The following is a 15,264-nucleotide window of genomic DNA, read 5'->3' as shown; positions in this document are numbered from 1 at the left end:
TTAATATCTCCACGACACAGATAAGTTTTCTTCCTATCATAAAGCCAGTCGTTTTCTTTCATGCGTTGTAGAATTTACTATATCCAAAATGAACTGGAATATGTAATAAAAGTTTACTTTTCTGGAACCATTAGAACTTTAAAATGCGCAGAACAAAAACGACTCCACTGCCGCAAACTTTTATGTATGCATTTCCACAAAATGGTGGCCATATTCTATTTATTTCAACCAAATGTTACATACGTATAATCAATATTTGAAACTTAGCTCCGCAAATTTCACAATAATTTTACGTTTATGACAAAATTTTCTGCTTGAAGCTGGAAGTACAGCCAATTTTCAGTCCAATCTTTGGAAATTCGTTCGAAATTTTGAATCAGTAATGAGAGAAGCCGAAAAGTATTTAGTATTCCCGATAAATATTTAGTATTAATAAAATTAGTAAAATTGTGGTTATAATTTTGCATTTTTCTACTTCCTGTTGTGTGAATTTCTTTCACATGTTGTTACTAAACAAACTGCTGATCAATTTTAAAGACTTGGTGAGAAGTATATAGTTGGTAAAAAAAAATTCCATGAGTATAAATAAATCATTTTATAATTGTTTAATAATAAAAAATAATGGACCGTTTGTTTTTCAGACAGATGGTTTCCTGCTGTGTTTTAGTGTGGATAACAACAGATCTTATGAAAATATCACAGCAAAATGGTATCCAGAAATAAGGCATCACTACCCTACCACCCCTTTCATCTTAGTAGGTAAGTGCACATTAACTTCTCTGTAAAACAATACATTATTAAGGGAGTACGGTACGCTTCTACAGTACATTACCGCCCACTCCGAAAGTATACAGTTCCTAGCCAAATTATTAGACTCTCTGTAGTTTTTCAATAATTACACGTTTTGCACAAGTTTATAAACAATACTTATATATTTAAATGTACGTGTAATGGGATTTCATTCAGGAATATACTTCCTATTTGTATTTACTTTTATCGTATTGCATTACAATGTTAACCAACTGATACACGAAAGTAAACAAATGCAAACCGGTTTCAGTCGCGTTTTCACATGCTTCAGTTGCGGACGTGTTTCTGTGGCATAATGCCCTGTGTTTATTTGTTTCACAGTTTTATACTACGCAGTTATTAGTTTATTTTGCGTGCAGTGTTTAAATAATCGATTGGAAACTTTCCTAATAGGTAAAAAAAAAAAAGGCAATCCTTCACCGTGTAAAGAAGCTGTAAGTAAAGGCTCTCGTGAATGCTGAGATATTTTCAAGCCGTGAAATATCACGAAGATTGAAGGTTTCTGATACTAGCGTACGACGCATACAGAAAAAAATTTAGTTGTGGGACGAATTGAGTCCCCCCCCCCCAAGAAAAAAACGCCAGGACCTTAAAGTGGGTCTAATAATTTGTCCACGGACTGCATGTACTAAAAAGTACGTATACGTACAAAATGCAATACAAGAGTACCGTATTGCGATCACGTCCGTGTGATCTTGGGTCGTTAGAAGTCAGAAAAGATCGTTTTTTGTATGATACCATGGTCGTGAAGGGAGAATCGGGCGATAACATCACGTGTGATGAGCATCATACGTGATGTCATCGCCCGATCACGATGAAAAGATCACAGTCCTGAAGGAATTGATGGACTGTTGTTGTTACTCATATCCAAAGGTCTGACGGCGTCAGACTAGATCCATAAATCCGTTGACGAATAAAAAGTCGAAAACAAGGAGAGGAGGAGTGTAAATTTCTTCTAGAAGAACTCCTAAGCAGCTTAAAATATCTTCAGCTAACCTCCTTGTTTTCGACTTTTTATCCGTTGATGAATAAAAAGTCGAAAACAAGGAGAGGAGAAGTGTAAATTTCTTCTCGAAGAACTCCTAAGCAGCTTAAAATATCTTCAGCTAAAGCCTGATGTTGGTGACATTTCGAGTAAAGGGGTTGGATTTTAAACCCTGAGAAAAAGTAAGGCATTTTAGATGTTAACTGGCAAGGCGTGAAAGGCAAGTATTGGGGTTTTTTTGTCGCATGGTAATATCAACGACTGTCCCGGCTTAAATGGACTAATTTGACTTATCTATGAAAAGCAGTTTAAATCTATTTATTTTACCCGGTGTCCAAAAAATGAGAGACGATTCAGAAAGTGAAAAACGAATACGAAAGGGGAATCGAAATGTACGATTGACAGTAGTGTTCTGCTTAGGAGACCGAAAAATTTCTTCTCTTCAAGTGTCAAAATTATTAAAAAAGTTTAACAAACGGTGCCGCTAACTGCGAAAGCTAGAAAACATATGTTTCTAAAATAAGAATTACTTGCAACAACAGTATATCGCAGTCCGGGGACAAAATTAACAGAACTCGGTGCAGCAGATAGTCTGATATGCAGCAAGAGATATTTAATAGTTTTTCCGATTTAATTGCTTTAAAATGATTCATCAACAGAAGAGCCTTCTGTTGACTTACTTAGCAAGTTATTTTGAAACATAGTGAGAATAAATATCTACGAAATACGAAGCAGACCATAGACATCTATCTTTATTTAATTTTAAAATCGTTCATCATCTTCGGCACAATTCGGAATTTTCGGCATTTTTTTTTTCTTTCTTAACTAGTCAAATAGCTAAATGGTTCCCGCTCTTTCGGAGGTATGACTCCAGTCGTATACAGAACTAAAATTCATTTTCAATAAAAGTAAGTATGGTTTTTAGTGTTTCGAGCTTATTAGTTTATACATTCAATTTTACTTTAAAACTTGCACATCTGAGCTCGTCTAGTGCACTGACACAAATGTGGCAGCATCACAATAAATGTGGTTGCCTTTGTCAAAAACAATAAGTTAGTAGCCAAATAGAAAATCTTTGATAGCCTTGCCAAACCTTGATTTTTTTTCTTTAGTTGGAAATTTCATGTAATGAGTTTATTTTGTTAATCGAATAAATAATGTTTTGAAATCATTTTTTTCACTAACTTTCGCACAGGTACTAAAACAGATATAAGAGAAAATGCAGAAGAACAGTCTAAAGATAAATTTATTAGTAGAACGCAAGGGAAAAAACTGGCTTCAAAAATTAAGGCTGCCAAATATGTAGAATGTTCAGCGAAGGAAACTAATGGAGTAAAAGAAGTAAGTGCTTTTTTTTTATCTGGTATACTATTGTTTATTATTGTTGTGTGATAAGGGTCATTTTTGTCGAGAAACACTAACATAAGTCTACCTGTATCATACTATTGAGTTTTGAGATAAATTATGCAAATGTGTGAAATCTGAGAACAAGTTTACGTTTAAAGAGCGTTGTGGAATAACATGTTAAGTGATAGGGGATAAGTTTAAAGTTACGCACCTCTAAGTTTTAGTGTTCGTAATTTAACGAAAATGCTTTTAATTTTCAAAACTTATTGCACAGTTCATTTGCACAAAGAGTGTCTATCAAGCAAGAAAAGAGAAGGCCTCTGCACGTTTAACAATAAGCGAGAAATCTGATAATTTAAGAGTTCTTACGCAGTGGTATCTTCCCCGAATGCTCAGTTTAGTAGCCCGAACGTAGTGACATATTTCTTAAATCCCCACTGCGCAGTTTGTGTCCGTCACGTCGGATTACTAAATTGAGTCTCTTTCTTCTAAGAGGTGTTGATAAAACGCCTGGTATATGGTAACACTGATTGTTTCAAATGTATTGCAACCGGTGATGATATTTACTCAAGGGCTTCATTAGTATAACGTTTGCTGCTCAAGGCATTGTCACGTTGTTTTATAATATTGTTTCTATACTTCGCACCCAATAACTCACAATTTTAAGGCAACTGATAAATACTGAGTTAGCTCATAAGAAAGCAACCAGTAGTGAATAGTCCATAGACTAGACATTTAATAAAAGTTTAAATTAAAATTCCTATGTGAAGTTTATTTATTTATTTATTTATTTTTTGTGGCTGGTTGGCACAGTTGGTTTGTCGTCGGCCTTCTGAGTCTAAATCTGCGGGTTCGATCCCCGGCCCAGACACCGGATTTTCGGAATGCAGAAAATCCTTAGTGGCCAAATCGTATGATTATGCGGTATGTAAAAGATCCCTGGAGTGCCTTATTGGCTCTTCGCATTTCCGGCAAAATTAAATTCCTTGTGCACTTTTACATCCAAATAGAGTCTCGGTGCTGCCGTCTAGTGTTGCAGAAACTAGACGTCCAAATTAACATGACCAACGGTATCTCACCCATTGTGGTGGTCCTGAAAGAGTGGATACCTCCTCTGGAGAACGCACTAGGTCTGCTCATCGGCAAGACCGATTGTGCAGCTCATTGGAAATATAAAAAAAAGTTGGTTTTTTTTCAATAAGTTTCTTCGTTTCTACCAAAATCAGTACAAGGAAAATGCAATAGAGTGTATAAAGAGAGAAATTTTGTATTTGAACGATAAAAAGACAGTAATTACAGCACCCTAAGTCTGTCTGTTAAAAATAAAAGCCTAAATTTCAACTGATCTCTATTCACCTCTGAGTTTTAGAGATTTGAAACTTTCATGTAGTGAATTAATAAAGTGTTAATAAAGCGATTAATAAAGTGTTATATGAAAATTTGAAATAATTAATTTAAATGATCTTAAATTTTTTCTAGGCAGATTTAGTTTTTGGTTCTATTGGAATAAAATTTAAATTTGAAATTTCTCTTCGCTACCATTGCATCATCATCCACAAACTTATTTTTAAATACTTGTTTAATTTTTGGCTGGTATCAGAAGTTGTTCATTTTTTTTTTTTTTTTTTTTTTGCTGCTAGCGAAATTATTTAGCAGTAGTGCAAAAAATTAAGTTTAAAAAAAAGTTTTTTTTAAAAAATTATCTTAAACTTTTTAATTGCTTGCGTTAACTAAATGCAACTTTTGCATAAAATTTGTTATAAAACAATAATAACTTATAAAAAAGTTAATCTATCTTATTTACCGCTTTATAATTATAAAACAGTTAACGGTATAATAAGTATAAAACGATACATATCTTATAAATCAATAAAATGCTTCGTATTAAAGTAGTATCATTCCATAATTTTTGTATATAATTATAGAACAATTTTAATTTTAGGCCCCTTAACTTTGGATAACAAACAACTCTTGCGTTGCGTATACGTTACATTAACGCTAACGTGTTTTTCCGTTTCTCAGCGATGCTGCACATGCTCAGATATAGTGTAATGTGTCTCACAAATAGTGCAGGAATGTTAAGACTTATTTTAAAAATGGAGACGCTTAAACTGGTGCACAATAGTCGTAATATTTCTCTTCAGAAAAATTTTAGTTTCCAATCATTATGAAAGTCGTATCGTCATAAAAAATAAAGTCAATGCCGCAGAAAAGAAATTTTCATTGCGGAACGTTTTCATTCTAAAATTAGAAACGTTAAGACAACAGAGAATAACTTTAAACAACTCTATGACCTTAAGAAATGATAATTGAATGTTACATATGAAATATTATGATATTGAATTGAATGTTACATATAAAATATTAATATATGTTATGATATAAAAGTTTAGACTGGATGAACCGCGATGGCTTAGGAGATAGTGCGTTCGCTTCCCAATGAGGTGAACCGGGCTCGAATCCCTGTGATGGCTGGTCGATACAAATTCCGCATCCGGCTTGCATCGACCACATTATTATTACTTTTTTTTTTATACATTTTTATTTATTCTATTCTGACATATCTCGAGAAATGCATGCCAGATGGAAAATATGAGAATAAAGGATAGATGGTTCACCTTCTGAATCTGGGGTAGCGAGATCAAATGTCATTGGATAACTTTTTGTGAAATATTAAACATCATTATTTCTGATCCGGTGTGCATTTCTCGAAGTATTAACCCATTCTGGGACTTTTGTGACACCCTGTATAAACTTCTTCTTCATTATGTACCATTGCATTACTACTATTGCATTTTTACATCTCTTTTTTATTTTTGTTGACAGGTATTCGAAGAAACTGTGAGAGCAGTTTTGTCTCGAAAACATTCACATATCAGAATCCATCACTGTAAATTGCTTTAAGTTCCATTACTTTTTTTTAATCCTGTAATTTTATACCTTATACTTTTCTCATTTTTTTTCTTCCCGTTTAATAAAGTATATCTGTATTTTATCATTTTTCATGTGACTACTTCTTTTCTCTTTTCCACTAAATAATGTAGAGATATTAAAGAAATAGAATGCGTGAATCAGGTAATCGAGTTATTTGTAACACAGATAGCGCTTTGTGAAAAATACGATTTTTTGTACAAATATTTGGGAACAGCGGTTCTCAATTTTTTCTGACTACGCAACTCTAATGGATGGATCCTTCTTTCGGCGGAACCACAACTTAATAAAGTTCGTCAGCAATTGCAAACCTAACCAAAGAAGCACTACTAATTATTTTTGAATAATACAAGTGTACATTTTTAAACCTTTTTGTCATTAATAGTTTTAAAAATAGGTATTATGTAAGACAGTTGAATCCACAGGTATCAAACTTAGCTCTGAACTTAATTTTGGTATGTATAAGCTGAAAATAAATGAAATACAATGAATTATGTTTTGTTTTTGTTCGAAAAGGAATATTGAACGTTGATTGAACTATCAAAGTACTATCTTAAATGTGAGAATGGTTATAAAAAACATTTCTTTATTGTTGATTTTTTTTGTTCCCTCTAAAGTGAAAAATTCAACTGGGAATATTTTTTATAAATGCTGATCTTTTTCATAATTTATTTAGTATATTTTTCGAGAAAAATATTTCATAAAAATAACGGAAATATTAAACAAGTAATGGATTGTTATTTGGAAATAGATGTCATCGCAGGTTTTAAAAACCATGACTGTTTTTTTTAATTTAATTGCCGGATCCTTTGTGACACTCCCTTATAGAACCCTAAAATTCCACAGAACACCTTTTGGGAACTTTAGAAAATTATATAAGTCTTTTTTTCTAGTTTATTATTACAAGAGGTTACATACTTTTCTTCCTGGTTCCTTGAGCCCATGCGCCTTATTAAAGTTACAGATGGCGCTGCTCCAAAGATTTTATTAAACAGCTTTGAAATGTATCTTTTCACTATTCCAATTGGGTATAATATAAGAAAAACACAACTACTTCCACTTAGTAGGAATAACATTTACCATGACGCAATGCTAAATTCTATGCCACTATCCACATAAATGCCACTATCCACATAAATCAATTATTAATCAAAAATCGAATATCAATTTCTTTTCTTTATAATACAATAAAATCTGGCGAGTAGCTATTTAAACGATCAAACACTTCGTTTGTTTATTTGTGGCTTGAAGTTAGGCTCGCAGAAAATGCCGTTCATGGGTTAAATTTAGTAGAAATAACACAACCTGTGACGTAGGCTATAGTATACCAAATTGACACTCCAAGAACATTGTTCTTACATTTACCACATTATCGAATTTGTTATTTCCATGAAGCAAAAAAATTATCATTTATGCTCGTGGAATGATTGCTCCTTCGCTACTTAACCAGCTATACTATTTATCCCTTAATTTAAACCATTTTATAATTTTGAACAAAAATTTCGACTAAATTTAAACAAATTGAAAATGTATGTTATTCTAAGATGATCTCTGCTCATGCTCACCTATCTCCATTATTGCTTTGTAATCAATCGTAAAAAAGAATCCATTATCCAAATAAAATACCTTCAAAAGTTTTGACTGTAATACAATTTTAATTCCACAGATTTAGTTTTTAATTCTTTTGAGATAAAATGTAAGCCTGATAATTTTGCTGAATTTGACGTCATTCATTAAAACTTCATTTACACATTTATTTTTAAATATTTATTCACTTTTTGATAACTGCTGAAGCTTGAATGTTTTTTGTCAAAGAACTTACTTAACAGTAGCGCGAAAACTTAATTCGTTGCTTTAAAAAATTAAATTTTTATTCTGTTTTGAATCTTTTAATGACATATATTGACTGAAAACAGTTTTGCATAATATCTAGTATAAAAACAAGCACAACTTATTGGAAAATATAAATAACTTTTTTACCGTTTAATACTTGTAGAACGATAACTGGATATTTTTATTATGAAATGTTCTATAATAAGGTAATATTATACAATTACTCGAAAATATAATAGTGGATCAACATTTTTTATTATTTAAAACTTTTAATTTTGTAAAAATCCAATTCATAATTGTAACAGAAACTAATAAGAAGGGCTGAAAAAAAAAGGAAATATTGTTGGTAAATAAAGGACTTTAATTTTTACTATTAAATAAAGGAATAATTTTTACAGTTAAATAAAGGACTTTAATTTTTACTAATTTTATGCTGATGACATGTAAATACTATATCTGAATCTTTTTTGCTTATTATATGATTTTACTAACCAATAAAAATACGAATAAGAAAATTTAATCTTTTTATGATAGTAAATGTAATTAACTTTAACCTTTGAACGGTTATGGAAAGCTAAACAAGACAAAAAAAATACTTAGTTTATACTGTACGCGACAGGAATACAGGATAAATAATCAGAAGACATTTTTTAGAACAACCATTTTTATTATTATTTTTTATCTGTTTTTTCTCTCGTTGCCATTCGCAACTCTTTTAAAAATAAGATGAACAGACATGTGACTTATGACATTCCTACGATACTCCCTCACCAGTAACTAAGTTACGATGCAAGGCAAGTATGTCAACTTTTTCATATAANTATATATATATATATATAATAAATGTTTATGTATCTAATTAATACAGTTTTGCTCTAAAAAACGAACAGGCTTTTTCATTTTTCTGCAAAATCTAGACATTTTAACATTTTGTTCGGGATTGTCGGCATTTTCATTTAATTTATTCGATGTTAAACATTCGTTAGGTTTTGCAGTTTTTAGGTTTTCATCGTAATCTGGATTCTCATTTTCAGAATTCAATAGATACACTGGTTTAAGTCTGTCTATTGAAATGCTTACTTTTTTTCCTTTATAACTAATTACAAAATACTTTTCCGTCTTATCCATCACTTTATAGGGTCCTTGATAAGGAGATTCTAATGGCTTCCTGACTCTATCAATCCGCATGAAAACATGTGAACATGAACTTAAATCTTTGTGCACAAGCTCTTTGTTCCTTTTGAAATATTTTGACTCTAAAGGTTTTAATGTTTCCATTTGATGTTGAAGATTGCTAATAAAATTTTCCGCTAATGTTGTCACTTTTGAGTTTTCAAAAAATTCACCAGGAAGTTTAATGCATTTACCATAAACCATCTGAGATATTAAATAGTTGGTGTCATCGCGTAGAGCAGCTCTGAGACCAAGTAAGACAGTAGGAAGAGTTTCAGACCATTTAATAGAGCTGTGTGATTTTATTGCAGTTTTCAATGTACAATGTTGACGCTCAATTTTGCCATTGCACTGAGGATGATATGCAGTTGTTCTGTTGATTTTTACTCCGCATAAGTTGGTAAGAGATTTAAACGTTTCAGAGTCAAACTGTGATCCTCGATCTTACCGATCTGTATGGCACTCCAAATCTAACTGTCCAATTTTCATAGAATCATCTGGCGACTGGTTCAGCTTTGATATCAGGTATAGGAACTACTTCTATCCAGCTTGTAAAACGGTCAGTACAAGTCAAACAGTATCTGTTTCCATTGGATGGGGGTAACGGTCCAATTAAGTCAATATGCATCTCGTTAAATCTTTCATTGGGTTGTTGATATTCTCTAAACTGGGATTTCGTATGTTTTGAAATTTTGTTTTTTTGGCAATCAATACAGGATTGTCAGTACCATGTTTTATAAATTAAAATTTTAAAGATAACATAAATATGGTTCTTAATAATTGAATAATTTAAAAAAAAATTTCTAACTCGGTGCATTCTTATCTCAATGAGTAAATGTGGAAAGACTGTATCTGCAAATAACTTATTTCAGTTTAAGATCGGTACCTTTGATAGCAATTACGTATTTATGACGAAATCTTTTTATCCATTAACTTTTACATAGCGACTGAAAAATCTCTTTTCCCGGAAATTTTCGTGAGATCTTTCGAGTTCCTCGTTTTATTTATCTCATTTTTTTAAAAGCGGAAACAAACGTCAAGTGAAATATTACCTAGGCGGAAGTTTGGGAAGTTGGGAAAAGTTGCGGAACATCCACAATTGTCTATAACACTGTGTTCCTTCGGGTGGTGCATTTTTTGTTTTTGTTTTTTTATTTATGTATTTTCTTTTTCTAATACGGAGGTGTCAGTTTTTGGTATAATTTGAAACTTGTGTTTTTGTTTTGGTGCTGTGACAATTCACAACACCTGGATTTCTCTGTTTACAGGTATGTTTGTATTTTATTTATATCTAATATGTAATTTTATTACTGTAATTACTTAAAAGTAATTGCACACAAGCAAATTTCTCCCAATACTTGATCCAGGAGTTCCCTTGTCTTCTGTATTGGATTTATAATTGCAAGGCTACGGAGTTGAACATTAGTAGTCGTAAACCCGAAAATTGGGTCGGCTGTTCAACGACGATTAAAAAATAAATAAAATAAAATAAAACGTTGACTTTTTATTTCACTTATTATTTTTCGACTAAAAATAAAACATCAAATCAACTGTATAATCAACATCACTTAACTTTCCATTCTAGGGATCTCCTTCTTCACACTCAATTATAAAGACTATTATGCTTAAATTAGACAATGAGTGATATCAGATATATCTATGAATGCATTTTCTCACAGAACAGTTTCCAATTTAAAACTTACTAGTGAATAATAAGCGGATGTGGTCTAGTTCGCGCGACTGAAAAATTGATAGCTCATTGGCGAAAGTGGAAGTGAATGAAACTTCCACTGAATTCAGAAAAGAAACAGACAGGAACAAAAGAAGGAAAAATCTTTAAAATAGAACTTGAAAAAAACTCCATTTTAAATACTTTGAAAACACATTGTATGTTAAGGTATTCTTTATATGGGTTATTTCACAACTAATGAAACCTCGTTTTTTGGAAAATCTTTCATCACTTCATTTAACTTATTTTTAATTTATTATATTTTTAAAAATTTACTAAAGTGACAACCTCCAAACTGGCTGATTTTTTTTTCTGTTACGAGGTTGGGAACACTGTGAGAAATTTGTTTTGTCGATTTCGAAGAAATGGTTAAGTTATAATTAAAATTGCTATCTGTTCCGCAGAAGAGTTCAAGGTTTGAAGAAAAGGTTTACTCTAATGTCTTATGTCACTCTTTTTAAACTCTTTGTGTCTAATGTCACTCATATGAAATTAACTCTTTGACGCAGAATTTTTATTAAACATTTTGTTCATACTTTTTCAATTATTTTGTATTAATTTTAGATAAAATAACAGCTTATCCCTTGACATAATATTTTACTGTTTTCAGTGTTTTCTTTTCACGTATGCTTTTTTATTTTACGTATCACACCTGCTTAAAGAAATAAATCATCGTAAGTTCTAAAAATTTTAAAAATTAATTTCATTGAAAAAGGAGGGATCAAAAATTCGCTCTAGTTTTTACTTGAAATATAAGTGTATTTGGCTCTGGTGTTAGTAGTTGGTTTTAATGTTGGTTGAACCAGCATGAATCACCGAAAATGCTCTTCTAAGCATGTTATTCACCTAAAAAAAACTAATGGTGAGTGTTAGATTAGCGATTCATGATTTTTTAGGTCTATGGAACCCTGAACGATCGAATTTCTTTTGGGGGAACCCCGGCTTTAAAAGAAAAGTTTGATAGATTATGCTCACAAAATAAATAAATAAATAATTGGAAACTACTAATTAATGAGATGATGAAGTATTCATTTCTGGTAAATGAAAAGAAGACTTCTAGAAGAAAATGACATTTCAGCATCATCCAATATCTGAAGTAAAATACGCAGCAAATATCCTGAATATTTCTGCAGAAAATGTGGATCAGAAAGTCTTGGATACTTTGCAGATTGTAGATAAGAATATTGATGAAGTCTACTTAAAATCAAATTGTGTTTAGTAAAAAATCAAATTTATTTCATAAAATGCAAAATTAAAACACATTTTCAGCTAGGTGAGTGTTTTTCTCTTTAAATTTTTATTAATTATTTATTAAATTCGTTATTAGTTTTTAAATAAATTATGTGAAATCACAATACTGGGTCCTCAGACGGGTCCTTATGGCGGGATTTGACTGTATTTTCGATTAAAACGAATTTCGAAAGCAGGATTTGTTTTAATAATTATTCAGTTGATTTCATAATTTTTATTATAAATTTATAAAATATTATTCTTAATAAATTGTGACAGGGGCATTAGTAATTTTAAAAAAAACTACAAATGTGATAGAGAAATCATTGATTTAGAACTCTACATTGAAATAACCTCTTGGCATTTCCGGCAAAATTAAATTCCTAGTGCACTTTAGCATCCAAATAGAGTCTCGGTGCTGCCATCTAGTGTGGCAGAAACTAGACGTCTAAATTAACATGCCCAACGGTATCTCACCCATTGTGGTGGTCCTGAAAGAGATGGATACCACCTCTGGAGAACGCACTAGGTCTGATTATTCGCAAGACCAATTTTGCAGCTCATTGGAAATAAAAAACATTGGGATAACCTTGTAGTCTTTATCTTGTATATTCTACCATGGAATAACCTTGTGCAAAAGAAAGACAAAGAGAGAATGAAGATATCTAGTTGAACTACTAATACAGCTGAGCCATATATCAATGTATTGAGAAATATCAATTAATTTTTTAGAAATCTTGGTATTAATATTTTAAAAAAGCATCCTCACGATATTTCGTGCGCACCATGGCATATTATTCGCTCGATATTTTGTATGTACCATAAGTATCGATTATAGGATTATTACCAACTACGATGAATATTGAATTCGATTGAAGTCACCAGTATTACTTTAATAATAATTATATAATACCATAATATCTTGATGATAATCGATAACGATAAATGTATAGCATTATCGATAATTTCAGTTATTAAATACATTATCGTGAGGGTTGATAAATTTTATTTGGGTGAAGAAAATATTTATCAGAATAAAAATAATACAAATTAGGTCAGTTTTAAAATTATCCTGGTATATATCTATAAACATCGTTATTTGCTCAAGAGTTACATAGAGCTTTATTAAAATTCCAATATACACATTCTGAAGTAGTATATATTCTTATCGATATGAATGCTCTGTTATAGTGTATATGTATACTATGTAGTATCAGAGGATAGAGCGCTCGCCTCTCAATGAGGTTAACCCAGGTACAAATCCCAATGATGGTTAGGGGATTCTGTTCTCGGCTCGCTCCGACAGCAGTGCTGACGTAAAATATCTAAATGCTCAGTGATAGACAGTTAATGGGCTAGAACCTCTTTGCCGTTGAACTAACCGTGAGATATTCTTGTGGTTTTCCATTCCGTATAACGCAAATGTGGGCTAGTTCTAAAAAAAGAACCTCCACGAAGGATAATTTAACCCAATGTTTAATCCAGGTGTTTCTTTGATTCCGAGATTACAAGAGTATGTAGTTGATGATCTATTGACGTTTGAAAACACGACTGTTGTTCAACACCGATTTTTTAATAACATAAAGTGACGGAGAAGGAGAAAATGTAATAATTAAAAAAAATATTGTGATTATTTTAGCTTTAATAATTGTGCTGGCATACGTCTTCCAGTTTTGCGCACGATTTCTTAGTGTTCTTCAGTAATGATTTATTGGTTATTTTCTCTGTTTTTTTTTTCTTATACCCAGTACGAAGAGCGGATATTCAGCTAGTAAAAAGAAATATAACACGTGTACCAAAAACCTAAATGAGCTCCTCATTTTATTAATGGAAACATTTTTTTAGCACACAAAAATAATAAAAGACTAGAAATCTACTACTAAACCGAAAGAAAAAAAATATCTACGCCATACTGAAGAATTTTTGTCAAGTTGCCAAATTATGCATTGTTTGTAAATCTACATTTTTAAATTGAGAATAACTCCCAATTTATTAAGCGTTTAATTAAATTTTACGATTCTTTCACCTTTAGTCACTACAACTTCGAATACAAGCTTCCTTTGATACTGAATGAGACAAAAATTGCCGCGATTTGACATTTCTTAACAAAAGCGGCTATTTAAAATTACACACATAGAAAAAAAATGAATAAACTTATAAAATTAAATGAAATAACGCGAGACAAAGAAAGGCGAACCATGCTTTAGAACATCAAAAATATGTGTTTCTTAAAAGTACATTAGAAAAATACGTAGAATAAAATGAAAAATATATATTCTTGAATCACGATTTTCTTGCTTCTATTTATAGTAGGAAAATAAACTATTCATTTTTAATTTGATCACTACAACTATCGCTGAACTTTCATTTTTATTTTTCTCTTCGAGAGCAATTATTTAATGCTGTTCTTCGATGGCTCCGTCGTAATAGATGCTTTTTTGAGAATAATATGCTATTTTTATAACTGCTGTGATTTTCAACTGTTACTCATGACTGTTAGGTCAATATTGAGAAAATCCACACTTTTGTGAAAATGAAAAAAAAAATTTATAATATTTAAATACTTACTCCAATGCTTTTATACTTAGTTTTACATAATTCGCAAAAACGGGGAATAAAACAGTGATTTTGATAATTTTCATCTAGGTTGAAAAATGTCGTGAAATTAGAGATTTTTTTTAAAAAAAAAATTTAATAACTTTTTAAATATTTAAGTTTTTCGTCTGTTCTAAAGTCCAAATAATTCTTCACGGCAAGATTATATACAGTTTAAAATCATCACATTGCTTTAAGTGTAAGGTATTTAAACTATGGCTATTTTATTTTCCTTGGCGACTGAGCTTCGAAAAACAGCGTTTAATTCTTATTTCTCGTACTATATTTCTTGTTTCATACTATTACTCAGTGGCCCATAAGAATTTTCACACTAGCTTTAATTCTTTATAAGATCTAAAAATATATGTAAAGAACAATGATTTAAAAAAAGGGGGGCTTAATTTGTAAATTTTAGAAAAAACATTTGAACATATGGACATACATATATGAAAAGAAACCACTTTATTTTTAAGTATTATAAAATGCATATATGCAAACGATATTTTTTAGAAATTTATTTTTCAGGCAAATTGCGTTGCGCCGCCTATAGTTCGTTGCGATTCACGATCGCAGAGAACTATAGGGGGCGTAAGAACTATAGGGGCCCATAAGAATTTTCACACCAGCTTTA

The 15,264-nt window shown here is 31.2% G+C and overlaps 2 protein-coding genes across 2 annotated transcripts in view; both read left to right on the top strand.

Moving 5' to 3' along the window:
* The window catches only part of LOC107457287 (ras-related protein ced-10), a 149,467-nt gene that overhangs the window by 97,168 nt on the left and 37,035 nt on the right, over positions 1-15,264 (top strand). The gene's annotated exons all lie outside the window — the stretch shown is intronic.
* Positions 576-6,140, top strand: LOC107440042 (ras-related protein ced-10-like). The gene is made up of 3 exons (XM_043056830.2): positions 576-759; positions 2,991-3,136; positions 5,969-6,140. The coding sequence occupies exons 1-3, from the start codon at positions 576-578 to the stop codon at positions 6,044-6,046; spliced, it is 408 nt and encodes a 135-aa protein (XP_042912764.1). The 3' UTR covers positions 6,047-6,140.

This window comes from Parasteatoda tepidariorum, chromosome 2, assembly GCF_043381705.1.
Source record: "Parasteatoda tepidariorum isolate YZ-2023 chromosome 2, CAS_Ptep_4.0, whole genome shotgun sequence".
Taxonomy (NCBI): domain Eukaryota; kingdom Metazoa; phylum Arthropoda; class Arachnida; order Araneae; family Theridiidae; genus Parasteatoda; species Parasteatoda tepidariorum.
Note: the sequence above shows the minus strand (reverse complement) of the source record. Positions and strands in the feature narration are given on the sequence as shown.

What these genes read in the sequence shown, in the direction of transcription:
- LOC107440042 (XM_043056830.2), top strand. Translation starts at nt 576, where the DNA reads ATGAGTATAAATAAATCATTTTATAATTGTTTAATAATAAAAAATAAT. An exon ending in CACCCCTTTCATCTTAGTAG is followed by an intron (nt 760 to 2,990) that starts GTAAGTGCACAT and finishes ACTTTCGCACAG; the next exon opens with GTACTAAAACAGATATAAGA. An exon ending in AAACTAATGGAGTAAAAGAA is followed by an intron (nt 3,137 to 5,968) that starts GTAAGTGCTTTT and finishes TTTTGTTGACAG; the next exon opens with GTATTCGAAGAAACTGTGAG.